Source organism: Crocuta crocuta, unplaced genomic scaffold (assembly GCF_008692635.1).
Source record: "Crocuta crocuta isolate KB4526 unplaced genomic scaffold, BGI_CrCroc_1.0 scaffold3, whole genome shotgun sequence".
Lineage (NCBI taxonomy): Eukaryota > Metazoa > Chordata > Mammalia > Carnivora > Hyaenidae > Crocuta > Crocuta crocuta.
In genome coordinates, this window is record NW_027529934.1 from 11681259 (window position 1) to 11696802 (window position 15544).

A 15544-nucleotide genomic window follows, 5' to 3' on the forward strand; every position below is an offset into this window, starting at 1 on the left:
TTCTGAGCTCATCACTTGCTAACTACCCCTGTACACTGAAGCTCAGTAGGCCCCCCACAGAGAGGTAGAAGCCCAACTTACAGCTGAGGCTAAGTAATGCTTTTATCATGTTAAATTTCTACCTCCAATTCAAAATGTTCAATTCAGAGCACAGATAATGCTGAGCTGGACAGTATAGGATATCCAGGTAATTATTGTGTCTTTAGCTGACATCAAGTGACACTAAAAGCCTCTTTAGGGCCTCCTTAGCTTCTTTTTCTTTACATCTTGTCAGGGCAAGGGTGCCTCCCAGGCATGAGGCAGCCACACCAAGGGAGTGAAGCAGCACAAGGGCCTAGTAAATTAGGACTGGGAAAAGACAAAATTCAAGAAGTGATCATTCCTGCGGAAGCTGAGCTTGCAGTCCCTTAGGTAATTAAAAATTTCATTTACAGGCCCTTTGACTCAGTAAACATTTTCAGAGTGATTCCATTTAAAACAGCACTCCTATTTGTTATAGAGGGTGTGTATTTGAGGAAAATTCTGCAAGTGCTTTCCTTCTGTTCATTGTGATTGGTGGGATTTTAAGCAATAGGAAATAGTTTAAAGCATCACAGGTATTGGGGCGCCTGGGTGGCTTAGTCGGTCAGTTAAGCGTCCGACTTTCGCTTATGTCATGATCTCGCGGTTCATGGGTTTGAGCCCCGCGTCGGGCTTTGTGCTGACTGCCAGCTCAGAGCCTGGAGCCTGTTTCAGTCTGTGACTCCTTCTCTCTCTGACCCTCCCCTGCTCACGCTGTCTCTCTCTCTCTCTCCCCTAGAAATAAATAAAACATAAAAAAAAACAATAAAGCATCACAGGTATTATAATCAAAACAATTTTGTGTTTATATAAATTTATACAAAATATGCATATTTATATATATTTATTTACAAAATGTATACATGCAAATATATATGTTATATATATCTCTAAGTATATAAAGTAGTATGATTTTGTAAAAACTCTTGGATGCATGCACTTTTTTAAATTTTTTGATGGCTTGTTTTCTTTTGATTATCAAGAATGAATTCTCCTTTTTGGTCATTTCTGTCCTTAACCAGTAAAGAATATTTTGTCGAACTTATGATATCCATGATCCAAAGGTAAGAAAGATAGCACTTTAAAAGTTTTTGTATTGCAAATTCTTTTTAAAATAAAATTCAATTTGCATAGAGGAGGACACTTATGGGGATGAGCACTGAGTGTTATGTGGAAACTAATTTGACAATAAACTATTTGTAAAAAAAAATAAAATTCAATTCTTTATTTAGTTTTAATAATTTTCCATGCTTTTACTTCCTATTGATGTCCACAATCACCTACAGTCGTTTATTTTGAAATGTGATTAATTTCATTACAAGCAAGGAAAATTTAGTCTTTTTTTTCATTGTTAAAATATTTTTCTTAAGCTTCCCCTACCCATCTATGCATTTAGTATTGTATTTGAGCGGCTAGTAGTCAAAGTATCTGGGCTTTTGATAGCTAGCTATATTGCCTAGTAAGCAAGCTACTTACTAGCAGGATCCAGACTGACATTTCGTTAAGATGTCTAAAAGCAATGTGAAAAGTAACTTTGCAGTTTTCTGTTAGCAAGGTATAGGACAGAAAGGAGAACATCTGACACCTAATAGTCGCTTGGTGATTATTTGCTCTGCATCATAAGCTTCAGAATTGACACTGTTGAAGCTACAGATGAGAAGAACCAGAGGATGTGTGGGGATTCTACCAATGAACTGTCTCATTCTTTTTCACCCTGCCACTGGGGGGTGGAGCTGCCAAGGCTGCCTGCAGTGTGCTGAAGAGTAGTGAACTTAATGCATGCTTCATTTCTGTTTAGTTTAACTGTTGCCCTTTGATGAAGTTGGCCCAATGTTAGATAGCAGCTTGTGTGAGTTACAATGTTGTACATTTTAAGATGTTTTATGGATCCATGTATTTTACCTAAATTACATATTTTATGTTTTTCCACCTTTCCCACTGTTAAATTAGAGTTCAGCAAAACCAGCAGATTGGAAGTATCAAAATGGACTATCAACTTCATGGCTTTCTTTAGAGTGTACAGTTCATATTAATATTCACATCCCACTGTCTTCTACTTCAGTCAGCTATACTCTGGAGAAAAATACAAAGGTATCAGGGCAAAATGAATTTTCTTTAGTGATTGCTGAATAGAGAATTTGCTGTTATTCTGGTTGTTTATGCCATTCATTTTATGATCCTCATAAAATTGTATACTAACTATAATGATATTATTTATGACTAATTTATTATCCCAGACAGAGTAGAAATTTGGAGAAAAGACAGCATCCTAATACTAACGCCTTAGCATAATAGCTGCTCCATAAATATTTGTTAATTAATATGTAGGTAAGTACATTGTGAAATACTGTTACATAAAATACAGTTATTTAAAAGGTATATTATTTGGTCTTTTGCTTTCCCTTGGTCTTTAGTTTTGTTTTCTCCTTTCTAGTCCTTGTTTGTAATTCTGTACCATTCTTTTGTTCATGTCTCATTTCTCTTCTTTTTTCCTGTTGAAGGAAGCAGACGGGCCTTGCTTACTTTTTCCCCTTTAATACTTCTTTATATATTTGTTCTTGAGGTTCTTTCTCTTTTCTCACTTTTTTTAAGATAATGGGAATTACTGAATTTTATTTGGCTGTGTCATGTAATTGTTAAGCCTTCTAAGTCTGTGATATGAATGCTAGTTTGGGATAAAGATTAGAAAAACTGTTATTAAATATGAGTAAGTTGCCAACAATTGGCGATATACTTTTTTTTGTCGTTTATGAGACTGAATAAAGGCACAGCACAGGGAATATAGTCAATGACATTATAATAGTGTTGTATGGTGACAGATGGTAGCTACACTTGTAAGCATAGCATAATTTATAAATAAGTTGGGTCACTATGTTGTACACCTGAAGCTAATGTAATGTTTCACGTCAGCTATACTCAAAAACAATTTTTTTTATATATAAAGCAAAAATGGCAAAATGTTAACTCAAGGAATAAATGGATACCACATTACTGATTACCACATTAAGATTTCAGTGTATTAGGTGGAAAAAAAGTAGACTCTAGGGAGTTTAACTGTGATGACATTATATCTGAAAGATATCCATGTTGTGTTTCTTTTAAGAATGGACTTGCACGCTGGGCCAAGCAAATAGAAAATGGTGTTTATTTGATTAATGGACAAGTTAAAGATGAAGATTGTGACCTATTAGAAGGACAGGTGAGTTGAGAGAAAATCATCTTACTTATAAAATTGTTTGTACTTAAGGAAAAATAAAAGATGACTTATCTTTAGTTCTTGCCTTCATGAAAACAGTTTCTATCTACTTCTTATTTCTAAAGTGTTTTATTTAACAATTTTTTAAAAATGTTTATTTTTGAGAGTGAGAGGGACAGAGCATGAGCATGGGAGGGGCAGAGAGAGAGGGAGACACAGAATTCGAAGCAGGCTCCAGGTTCTGAGCTGTCAGCACTTGAGCCCTATGTAGGGCTCAAACTCACGAACCGTGAGATCATGACCTGAGCTGAAGTCGGACGCCCAACCAACTGAGTCACCCACATACCCCCTAAGGTGTTTTAAAGTAAAACAAATAAATGTTCTAGAAAATGATGGGAGATTATTTCTGAATTAATTGGAATCTTGAAATTTGAAGAAAGGTGTGTCATCTAAATTCTAATTTCCAAATTGTAAACTGCTTGCTTAAAACTAAAGGTATATGAGAAAAACCCAAAAACAAAAGGGACATGTTCTACCTTGATAGCAGTTTAAAGACTGTTTAAAGTTTTTAAAGCAGTTTAAAGTTTGGCCATTTTATAGAAGAAATTTATACAACCTTCTAAAATAGCTTTGATCTGAAGAGAACTTTGATAATTTCCCCCTTTCGTGCAAGAGTCAGTGAACTTTATGTTAAAAACCAAATAGTAAATATTGTAGACTGTCAGTGACATGGTCTCTGGCAGCTATTCAACTCTGCTATTGTAGTATGAAAGCAGCCCCACAAAACATGTAAATGAATGATCTTGATTGTGTTCTGTAAAACTTTATTTACAAAGACGAGACGGGGTCTGCATTTGACCCATAGGCCGTACTGTGCCAATCCTTGCTTTCGAGGAATAAAAGTAGGAATGTTTTAAGAATATATGTTGATTGATAGAGAATATGCAAAGCAACATACCTATAGAAAAAGGCAATATAAAGCAAATAATAAGACTTTCTTTTCCTCTAAATTACTTAGTATATGTAGGCTAGATCCACAATTATGTTTTATATTCCACTCAAATTTCAGTAATCAAGTTTTTTAACTTTTGTTTTTTTCAGAAGAAATCTTCTAGAGGAAATGTTCAAGCGACTAGTCATTCTTTTGATGTCAAAGTGCTAACACAATTGGTAAATATTTTAAAATACTACTTATCTAATTAAAATACATTATTTCTTAGAATAATAATAAAATCGTTCTTGTTTTTATAATTAGGGAGTCAAATAATTTAGAGATGTAAGGTGGACAAAATGTACAGTTCTAGGAAATTTATTCCCCAGAAACATAATTTTAATGAAACCTATTTTGGTCTTTTGCCTCAAAGCTTTAAAGTTTTAGCATCAAGGAGATAACAATTTATATATGTATTTTATATATATGGTATATGTACGTATATAATGTATACATATGTACAGATAGGTAGATGTGTGTGATACTTTGAGTTGTAGGTTTTATGAACAAAGTTGTAGCTCTTAAAATGATATGTGCAGAGATGTGCTAAGAGTTGTCATATACTTAATTTAGAAGTATATTTATATCTCCTCTGATTTGTTAAAAATCACACAGCATTAGCAATTTTTATATTTTTATATGGTTGTTTTAAATGACACATCTCTTCAGAAGTTGAGAATTGGATATCTTGAAGAATAAAAACTTAAAGCCATTATTCCTAAAATATGCATGAAGAACAGGATATTTTTTTAAGTAAAATAGATTTAAAAGTAATTCTCATAGAAAGATGTTTTCCTTTTCCTTTTCTGTGCTTAGCAATAGAACATTTACTAAATTGTCATTGTACTTAATGCTAACCAACATGAGTTCTCAATTTCTCTTCTAGGTACCTTGAGTTTAAAAGTGTCCTTTGTTTTAACACTATTCCTATAGCTATATGCTATATGTACCTATATGCTTTTTACTAGATATGTAAAACGTATAATTAGACATTAAATATATAAAACAGGACATTATATTCCAAAATGGAATAGTTTTATCTAAAGTCTTTTACTTGTTAGTTTTTTTTCAGAGAGTATTTGTTGAGTGTGTATAAGGGTTAGGCACTGATTGTGTTAATCTCCTTGTCTTAAATTCCTTCAATTCCCTCTATTGAATTAGTTAGAAAAGTTTCAGAGGTTTGCCTTCTGTGCCTTTAAAATTCTGTTTATTTTCTGAGCCATGTGTCTTGCCAGTACAATCTTTTCTCTGTCATTCAGGCAATCAGAATCCTATCCATACTTAAGATCTACCCCTACTTCTGTAAAGTTTCTTATGGTCACCATAACCAGATAGATCTTTTTGTTTTCCAAAATACCGTATCAACATCACAGAAATTCCTCCACTTATGACCAGGTTAGGTTACCAGAGTCTCTTTTTAAGCTAGTTTGTTCCTAAGTCCAAAGAAACCAAGAGGAGTTGATGTAGAACACAGGTACATTTCCAACAAAAAGGAGTAAGTTAGTCCTTATATCTTTTGAAATATATCTCCGTGTGTGTGTGTGTCTGTGTGTGTGTGTAGTGTTTTATACATAGTCTAGTCCTTTGTGGAAAACAGTGTCCTAATTTATACATGAGTATGTTACAAATGTGTTATATATTGTAAGACCTATAAATTAGATATTAAATATACAAAATAGGGCATTATGTTCCAAAATGGAATAATTTCATCTATAGTGAAGTTCTGTGTAGTGGATAAGGGAAGCCCAGGACACCTCTTCCACCCTCACCTTATTGATATATCGATGATCTCTACAAGCCTCTATAGGAGGCTTATTCCAGGTACGGTGTGAGCATGTCACCCTACTGCTTGATTTGATGATAGACCTTTTTTTTTTTTACCCAGACCTGGAACATTTTAAATTTTTTGGGTATGACAGACTTTTTACCAGTAAGACCTTGACTGAGTTTAAGTTTAAATTCTTTAAAACATACACAAAAACCCCCAAACTAGCTTTGCCTGAATTACATTAGACATTAACTATTCATATGCTTTCAGTAGCTACATAGTCAGGTCTTTTGATTTCTTCACCATTTTTCCTCCTTGTTTCCTGACTTTTTTTTTCTTTTTTTTTTTTTTTCCAGAGGCACATAGTTAGCACTATTCACAAATTGCATGATTTGTTTTTGCTCTTCGGAATTGACCATATTTATTCCAATATACTTAGTTTTATTTTTATCATGTCCCATTTTGGGGCTTGTGTTTAACTTCAGAGTATATTTAAAATACTCAGAAAGTAATATATAATTTAATGAGGAATATGAAGGCCTTGGAATAATTTATGGACGATATTTTCAAACACTTGGTTCAGTCAGAAATTCTATCTCACTTCATGAAATGGCTTATATAATGTTTAAATGTTTCATGTAGTTAATAATTCCTGGCTGTTAGTACTCATATAGGTTTTGTCTTTCAGCTTCTGAATTCAGACCACAGATCCACAGCCACAGTCCAGATCTGCAGTGGCTCCGTAAACCTTAAGGGTGCTGTGAAATGCAGAGCATATCTCCATAGCAGTAAACCCAAGGTTAAAGATGCGGTGCAGGTACAGAAGGGATAATGTTAACATAACGTTCAAAAATCTAAACTTTTTTTTCAAACGCTATTTCATAATTATTCATTTGATTTTAACTGATAAAGGTCCAATCTGTTGGCTAATCCAAATGTACCATGTAGTTGGTCCTAGGATTTTCATATGTAGGATATCTGTTTTATCCTTTTCTTAAAGTGATGATTATACATATTTATTCAGTGATCCACAGTTGTGATATAGTAGTACATTTGAAATGATCTCTTCAGAAGAAAATTAAACCTTTTAAATAACAGAAAAAGTATTCATTAGAGGTATTATTACCTAGGATTCTATAATCTGGATAATTCAGAAATTTAAAAAATGATGACTGGCACTTTTGTTATAGTTACACATTTCCCAATTTGGAACACTAGCCTTATTTGTTTAGATACAAAATTTTATTCATTTATTTGGTTTAATTAAATGAAGGCTAGGCAGATGTGCTCTTAAACTGTTAATGTGTTAATAAGCATGTTAAAACAATGGACATTAAAAAATGGAATGATGTGGGGTACCTGAGTGGCTTAGTCACTTAAGCATCCAACTCTTGATTTGGGCTCAGGTCATGATCTCACAGTTTGTGGCATGGAGCCCAGGTCGGGCTTCACACTGTCAGTGGTTAGGATTCCCTTTGTCTGCCCCTTCCCTGTGCTTGCTTTCTCTCTGTCTCTTTCTTTCTTTCTTTCTCTCTCTTTCAAATAAATAAACTTAAAAAAATGGAATGATGTACCACCAATTATTGTAGTGAACATGATTACACAGGGAGGTCAATTATTTTGGGGGGGAGTGGTAATAAAATAATGCACATCTAAAGTAGTGGATTTCATTTCTTATTGTGATTTGTTTTGTTTTTTTTATAGGCAATGAAGAGAGATATATTGAACACAGTTGCAGATCGTTGTGAAATACTATTTGAGGATCTACTTTTGAATGAAGTTCCAGAAAAAAAAGTTATGAGTATAAAATTAAGAACATTTTTGTGTGTGTGTTCAATCAATACAGTGATAGGCTGTCAAAATGTAATAGATAGGTCATCTTTTGTAACTACCTATGTCTGTCTTTTATAATAATATGGTGTCTTTTACTTTTCTTACTGGATGACAGTTTTTCAGTTACCACCCCCAAAAAATGTTTGGAACATCTTATAATAGCAAATCTGTCAACATTTTAAAATCTCAGGGATTTTTTTTTGTATATTTTGCATGAATTTCTGCCAGAATGGATAAACTGTATTAACATTTTAAAACTAATATTATTAAATTAATATCTGGTGTTTTAAAAAAATTATCCAAAATCAAAAGATTTATTTATTAGTGTTAAGTATTGTATAATAAATTTTTATTAGGTATTAATTTGTAGTATATATGCAATTGATCTCTCTTATAATGTTATTTTTGTATACTAATTAATATGTTTCTCACTATTACTCTAACTCTATTAGATTTAAGTATATGTGCTCCCAAAGCAAGAACAAAGTTTATTAGATTTAAAAAGACTGGGTCATCAGTCTTAACCTTTTATAATTATTCCCATTTTTGAGAAATATAAACCATAGCATTTCCGTAATTCGTGTTAATAATATTTTTATTTTTTACTCAAAAAGAGAATTATAATATCAAGTTTGCTTTTTGAAGTTACACATTTTTCACTACCTTCCTACCATTCAAGTCTGAGTTAATTTGCAATTCACAGTTGAATATGTATGTAAATGAAACATGTACATTGGCTTGTTAAGCAAATACTTTTATATTTATAGGAAAAACTTCTCTATATAATTATATAACTAACTTCTTTTAGGACTACTGATGGCTAGTATTTTAGGTTTGGTGGACTAATCATTATCTTTTTTGTATTCCTAGTATAATACATTAGTGGAATTGCCAGGTTTTATATTTGTCCTTCCTGTACTTCACAAAGAACCCCGAAGCTCCATTTACTAATAATGTTTAGTTTTACTAAGACATGAATCTGAATCTTACATGTAGCAATTGGATTGAGATTTTTATTTTGTGAAGTATGTAAAACCTGGTCAGTCAGTCACCCAATCAGCCTATCAGCCTCATGTCAGTGTGGCCTTGTTTTTTGTGGGTTTTTTTTTATTTGAATTGATTGATTTTGAGAGAGAGAGTGCAAAGGAGGGGCAAAGAGAAGGAGAAGGAATCCCAAGCAGGCTCTTCACTGTTAGCACAGAGCCTGATGCTGGGCTCAATCTCATGAACTGTGAGATTATGACCTGAGCCAAAATCTAGAGTCAAATTTAGGGCGCCTGGGTGGTTCAGTCGGTTAAGCATCCAACTCTTGGTTTTGGCTCAGGTCATGATATCATGATTCGTGAGACTGAGCCCCTGGTCAGGCTCTGAGTCAACAGTGGAGACTGCTTGGGATCCTCACTCTCCCTCTCTCTCTCCTGCTCCTCTACCCGCTCTGGTCCTCTGCTCTCTCTGTCTCAGACAGAAATAAACTTTAAACTTCAAAAAAAAACCTTAAAAAAAAAGTCAGATTTTTAATCACCCACTGAGCCACCCAGGCGCCCCAGTGTGGCCTTGTTTTTACTTCTTTGTGTGTGTGGTAACTCTCCTGGTACTAAACATTAGTTCACTTTTTTTTTTTTTTTAATTTATTTCTAGGAGAGAGAGAGAGACAGCGTGAGCAGGGGAGGGTCAGAGAGAGAGGGAGACACAGACTCTGAAATAGGCTCCAGGCTCTGAGCTGGCAGTCAGCACAGAGCCTGACGCAGGGCTCGAACCCACGACATTAGTTCACTTTCTAAGCAACAGTCTGTGCTACAACTGAACTATGAATTTTAGGATTTTCAGGGACATGGGGATACATTCACCACTAATGCCAAAAAGCTATCCTATCACACACATTAGTTAAATACTCCATTTAACAGTGCTTTGATATTATTTTAAATTAAGTGAGCTAGTGTTTTGAAATTTTTGCTGATGTTCAAGGTGATATGTATACATTAAACTTGATGTATTAGAAGTTAATGTTAACAATCTAATGTTATTCCTAAATTTTTAATAAAAATAAAAATTTTCACTGGTAACTGAGTGGCCTTTGAGGCCTGGGTGAGGAGAATTGGCAGTGTAGTTTGTTAGAAAAAGTGGAGACTAAAGTTCCTAGTTTCTGTGTCTGTTCTGCCCTAACAGAGTCATTTTGGACCAATGACTTGGTCTATGTAAGCATCCATTGTCTTACCTAAAAGACAGGGATTATAGTAGCTACTCTTGGTGGTTGTGAGATTAAATAAGAGGATGTTATTAAAGCCCCTAATACAAATTGGTAAGCCATACATTCAATAAAGTGGGAGTTAGCATTATGTTGGAGATGATAAAGAATTACTTGATAATTGTCTTTAAGATTTCTTAACTTTAATTTTCGTGAAGTGTATCATTATTTCAAAAAGAAGCCAAGTATAAACATATATTTTTTAACCTGTAGTAACAATTATTTCTGCAGCATGTTAGATGATTTTAAGATATCAAGATAAAAGAATAATTTGCAAGTGTAATAATAAAAACAAGTGTAAATTTTGAAGTTGCATATATATGTACCAAATAGGTCTTAGATTTAGTCTTCGTTTTACCTAGTTTATCTTTCTTATATACTGGTACGATTTTATATATTTGTCATGTAGAACATATACCATGAAATTAATCTGAACCAGAGTATTTTGGCATGCCTAAGGAAGTCTGCAAAGAGCATATTTACTTTCCTAATCTTGAAAATAAGCATAGTCTTTGAATTCTGGCTGTCCAGATGAAAGAACTTTAGTAGTTCAGTGACAAAAATATAGGAAGTCCAGTCATTCCTTTAACTTATTGTGGTCTTCCCCATCTCTGATTCCCCTTAAGTATCCTCTGTCAGCCTACATTCAGTCTTGCCCAACTTACTTTGTGAGTTGGGTAAAGTAAAGAAAACTGAGGTCTCCTCTTCTTTCATTCCTACATCCACATCCATCCATCCCACTTGTCATCTCTGAAGGTTTGCAGTCCTCTTTGCCGCTGGGCATGGTTCTGCTCTCCAGGTAGCACTTCTCTTCCCTTGATACAAAGGTCTATTTATCCCTTTAAGAATCAACTCAGGTATCAACTATCCTATTTGCTGTAATACTCCTCTATAAATTAGGATTCTGTTCTTAACCCATAAATACCCAATTAAATTGGCTTGAATTTTTTTCTTTGTTTAAACTAACTCAAATAATGTTTTAACTAGAAGCTCTGTCATGGGAAAATTCCTAAAGGATTTGTAGAATACTTTGTGAGAAGTGTTTTTTAAAAGATCCTCCTATTTTTAACCTCAGACCAACTGAAAAACTTGGTTTTATTTAGATATTAAATGGCTAATTTAACTTTCTAATTTGAAAATTATAAGTTCTTTTTTTAATACGTAATTTAAAATTATTAGAACTAATTCTTTAACATTCTTTAATTCATCTAACAGTTGTGTGATTTTGTATCAAGCATATTTTTCTTTTTCAGGCAAACTAGAATTCATGCAGTTTGAAATAGTTTTAAATTTTTGCATGCCAACTACATATAAGCACTGTAACCATCTTTGAAAGTTTTGAACTTAACCTGTTTTAAAACTATACCCCAGAATAAAATTTTACATTCCTAATTTCAATGTGTGGACAATATACATGCTACAGTAAAAATTGCAGTAATATAATATTACAGCTAGGAGGCAGCCTGGTCAAATAGTAAAATTTTTCTCCCAGTTCTCATATGAAAACAAGATAATAAGCAGAATCTGGTAAGAACACATAATTTTTAAGTCTTAGCATTTCCTGTGACACTTAAAGCATTGTTCATCACCTTCTGTTTATAATTGTATGATGCTTCTACTAGTTTCCTGACAAGGAAATGTAGATTGCTACTAAAATGAGCCCTAGTTTTCAACTTGATCAGTACATTAGTAGCTTATTTAATCATATCCATTGCCAAAAGAGGTCATTCTTTACACAAAATCTCTTTGTTAATAGTTCATTAGAATCAATGGTGTTGAACTAAACAGTAGTTGTGTGTTTATATAGACCAGTGGCTATGTTAAAATTTAGGGGAAGTATTAAATTTTACTTTGTGAGTATTCAACGTAGTTATTGTTTATTTAGATCCAGATTAGTTTTCCTAATGATAATTTAAGAATGTAAAAAGGTATTACAGTTAACAAGATAAAATAAATACTAGGGGCGCCTGGGTGGCTTAGTCGGTTGGGCGTCCGACTTTCGCTTAGGTCATGATCTCGCGCTTCGTGGGTTCGAGCCCCGCGTCGGGCTCTGTGCTGACTGCCAGCTCAGAGCCTGGAGCCTGTTTCAGTCTGTGACTCCCCTCTCTCTCTGACCCTCCCCTGCTCGCGCTGTCTCTCTCTCTCTCCTAGAAATAAATAAAAAACATTAAAAAAAAAAAGAAAATAAATACTAGCAGTAAGAATGAGGTAAAGGGAAAATGAAAAAGCAGGATGAAGTTGACATTAAGATTAGTATACAACACATATAATCAGGCTAGATCTAGTAAGATGAAGTCAGTGGTAAGATTAGTGCTAAATGTAGCGTCATGTCCTATACACTTGACGTAAGTGAGCCACTAATTTGGCTCCAGATTTGCATGAAGAAGGTAAATATTATTTATTAAATTCATTGCTTGTGAGGTTAAACAAGAAAAACAACAATTTCTGAGACCAGGGACAAAATTCTCTACTAGGTATTCCTTCCTAGAACAGTGGATATTACAAGAATGTATAACTAACAGTATCTTCACATTGAAGGCAATGGGTAAGTTTGTATTTCACAGGAGCATTGTTTAATCCCTTGCAGAGGCCAAGGGTGGTAAGGTAAAGCAGAATTCAGTAAGAGCAATTTTGTGTTAGATCGATTAGGAAATGAAAAGACCTTTCAAGTTGTATTTTTGTTAGTGTATATTTTCATATACTTATAAAAATATATCACTGATGCTAGTGACAGACCTGTCTAAATATTGATAATGTTCCTTCTCCGTTTAGATTCCGAAAAAGAGTTTCACATCCTACCTCACCGAGTTTTTGTCCCCATTCCGGGATCCACTATAATGTTATGTGATTATAAATTTGGTGATGAGTCAGCTGAAGAAATGAGAGACCATTTTATAGAGATGTTAGATCATGTGATTCAAATAGAAGATTTGGAAATTGCAGAGGAAGTAAACACAGGTAATTATATAATGTTACTTAAGAAACTGATTAGACTTTTGCTAAGATTACCTATGAGGCATCTAATATAAATGTGTCTTTAGATTTCTTTAACACTAGTGCTGTTTGATATTTTCAAGGCATTTAAAAATGTGTCTGTTTAATTTCCATATATATAAACACGTAGTCAGTGTTTTCTTGGAAAATTCTACCAAAATTTAAGATATTTAAAGTTTTTCCAAGCCTAGCAAGTAGATCTTCATTTTAAAAATTCATCCTTAAGTAGGTGGAAATATACAGCTCTTAGATATTTGTTTTATTAAATGGAAAGTTTTCTTAAAATTCATTATCTTAATATTTGGCTGAGCATAATGTCACAATGTTTTTTAAACACTTTATTAAACATCTTTTCCATACTATTGGCCTTTATTTTCTTCCCTCTTTCATATAATTGGGATACTAAGCTGAAATAGGCAGTCCTGAACATTGGATCAACATTATTTTTATAGAGCACAGATTTGCCATACTATCTAATTATGTAACATATTTTCTTTCCCTGTTACTTTCACATTTGACCTTACATTTTAGAAGGGTGGTTTTGTTTTGCTTTGGTTTGGTTTGTTTTTGTTTTGTTTCTAGTGAAGGCAGGATATGAAAACGTATCTATAAATAAGTATACAAGAATCTATAGCGGGTGTCCTGAAACAAATAATTATTTGCACATTATCATTAAATATTAGGTTCATAGCTATTTATCAAACTTGAAATTTCTGCTATAGTAGAAAGTCTAAGTTTTGAATAATGGATGTTTATGAAATTTTAATATAGCAATTTTCAAGTCTTTTTTCTAATTCTTATTTCTTAATTATTCTTCTGTGACTTAACTAATTCCTGCCCACCACCATAAGAGTGTTTGATTCAGAGTACTCTTGTTACTATGGTGAGTCAAGTAAGTGTTTGGTTGGTAAATATCACATCTGTCAGTAAAACCTTAGGTTAGTTGGAGACCACCGAGTTTGTGCGTTTTTTCCCCCAACAACTCCCGGTTAGTATTAATTATGATGTGGAACAGTAAGCTTGTTTTAAAGAAAAAAATACTTTAAATTGCTCAGTATCTGATGTTAAAGCAGAAGCTGTGTTTTAGATCTTTGAAAATTAATATTTTTTAAGGTACAACAATAGCACATTCCCTAACTGATAGATATTTTGAAAGTAAATTGATGAAAAATGTTTGCTGCTTTCTGAATTATGTTTTCCCAAATTAGTGCCTGCACTATTCTGCCAACCAGACTTAGTCATGAGTGTAGGGATTTTTGATTGTTTTGTTTGCTTCTGTCTCTAGTGCCTAATGATAGTTCTTGACCCATTCTGTTGTTGATTACCTGAATGAATTTTATGTGGTATCATTAGAGCTGACCTAGTTCATCCTTTCTTTTTTTTTTTTTTTAATTTTTCCTTATTTCTGAGAGAGAAAGACAGAGAGAGAGTGTGAGCAGGGGAGGGTCAGAGAGAGAGGGAGACACAGTATCCGAAACAGGCTCCAGTTGGCTGTCAGCACAGAGCCCGACACGGGGCTCAAAACACGGGGCTCGAACCCATGAACCGCGAGACCATGACCTGAGCCGAAGCCGGACACTTAGCCGACTGAGCCACCCAGGCGCCCCTAGTTCATCCTTTCTTAGAACACTGAAATCTGTATTCCTAGGAGATGGGGATTTATTTATTTATTTAATTTTTTAAAAAATGTTTTATTTATTTCTGAGAGAGAGACAGCGTGAACAGGGGAGGGTCAGAGAGAGAGGGAGACACAGAATCCAAAACAGGGTCCAGGCTCTGAGCTGGCAGCACAGGGCCCGACATAGGGCTCGAACCCATGAACCGTGAGATCATGACCTGAGTCGAAGTCGGACGCTTAACCGACGGAGTCCCCCAGGTGTCCCGGAGATGAGGATTTAGATATATCTTCCTTGTTCTGAATACCAATCTGCCTTCCTATAACTTATACCTTCTGTAACCTAGAGCAGTTAAACATGACTACTTCTTTATTTAGGCCATGCTTTAAATTTGAGGGCAGCTATCATGCCTTAGGTATGTTAAAGCCAAGTGTCCACACATACCTTTAACTTGTCTCTTTATTATAGTTTCCAGACCTCATTTTTTCTTACCACCTTGTTTGTCTTCAAATTAGGAGGTTTTAACCTGTGGTGCCCATAACCTTTGGGGTCATAGCTGGCTTTCGGAAGATCATAGACCATTTGAAAGTAATTGTATAGTTTTTTCAGGAGAAAGATCTATAGATGTTAAAGGGTTGGTGACCTAAAAAAAATTAAAAACTACTTGTTTAGATATATTCTGTTTTGCTTTACTTGAAATATATTACCCTAAATTCAACATAATATTCTAATAATAATATTAGCTGTTATTTATATTGAACCTACTGTGTGTACTAGGCACTGATTTAAGAGCCTTACAAATGCTAAATCTTTTAATCCTTTTAACAACCCTGTGGAATAG

The 15544-nt window shown here is 34.0% G+C and overlaps 1 protein-coding gene across 4 annotated transcripts in view; it reads left to right on the forward strand.

Annotated features, from left to right (window-relative positions):
- ODR4 (odr-4 GPCR localization factor homolog) overlaps positions 1-15544 on the forward strand; it is a 39147-nt gene that overhangs the window by 11978 nt on the left and 11625 nt on the right. For 3 of the 4 annotated variants that reach the window (XM_077763282.1, XM_077763283.1, XM_077763281.1), the window contains 7 exons: positions 1088-1124; positions 2011-2151; positions 3164-3259; positions 4358-4426; positions 6704-6832; positions 7720-7808; positions 12864-13051. In XM_077763282.1, the coding sequence (XP_077619408.1) occupies positions 1088-1124; positions 2011-2151; positions 3164-3259; positions 4358-4426; positions 6704-6832; positions 7720-7808; positions 12864-13051 (749 nt within the window). Of the gene's footprint in view, positions 1-1087; positions 1125-2010; positions 2152-3163; positions 3260-4357; positions 4427-6703; positions 6833-7719; positions 8204-12863; positions 13052-15544 lie in introns of those variants that run through there. The other variant, XM_077763284.1, reaches the window with a different exon arrangement.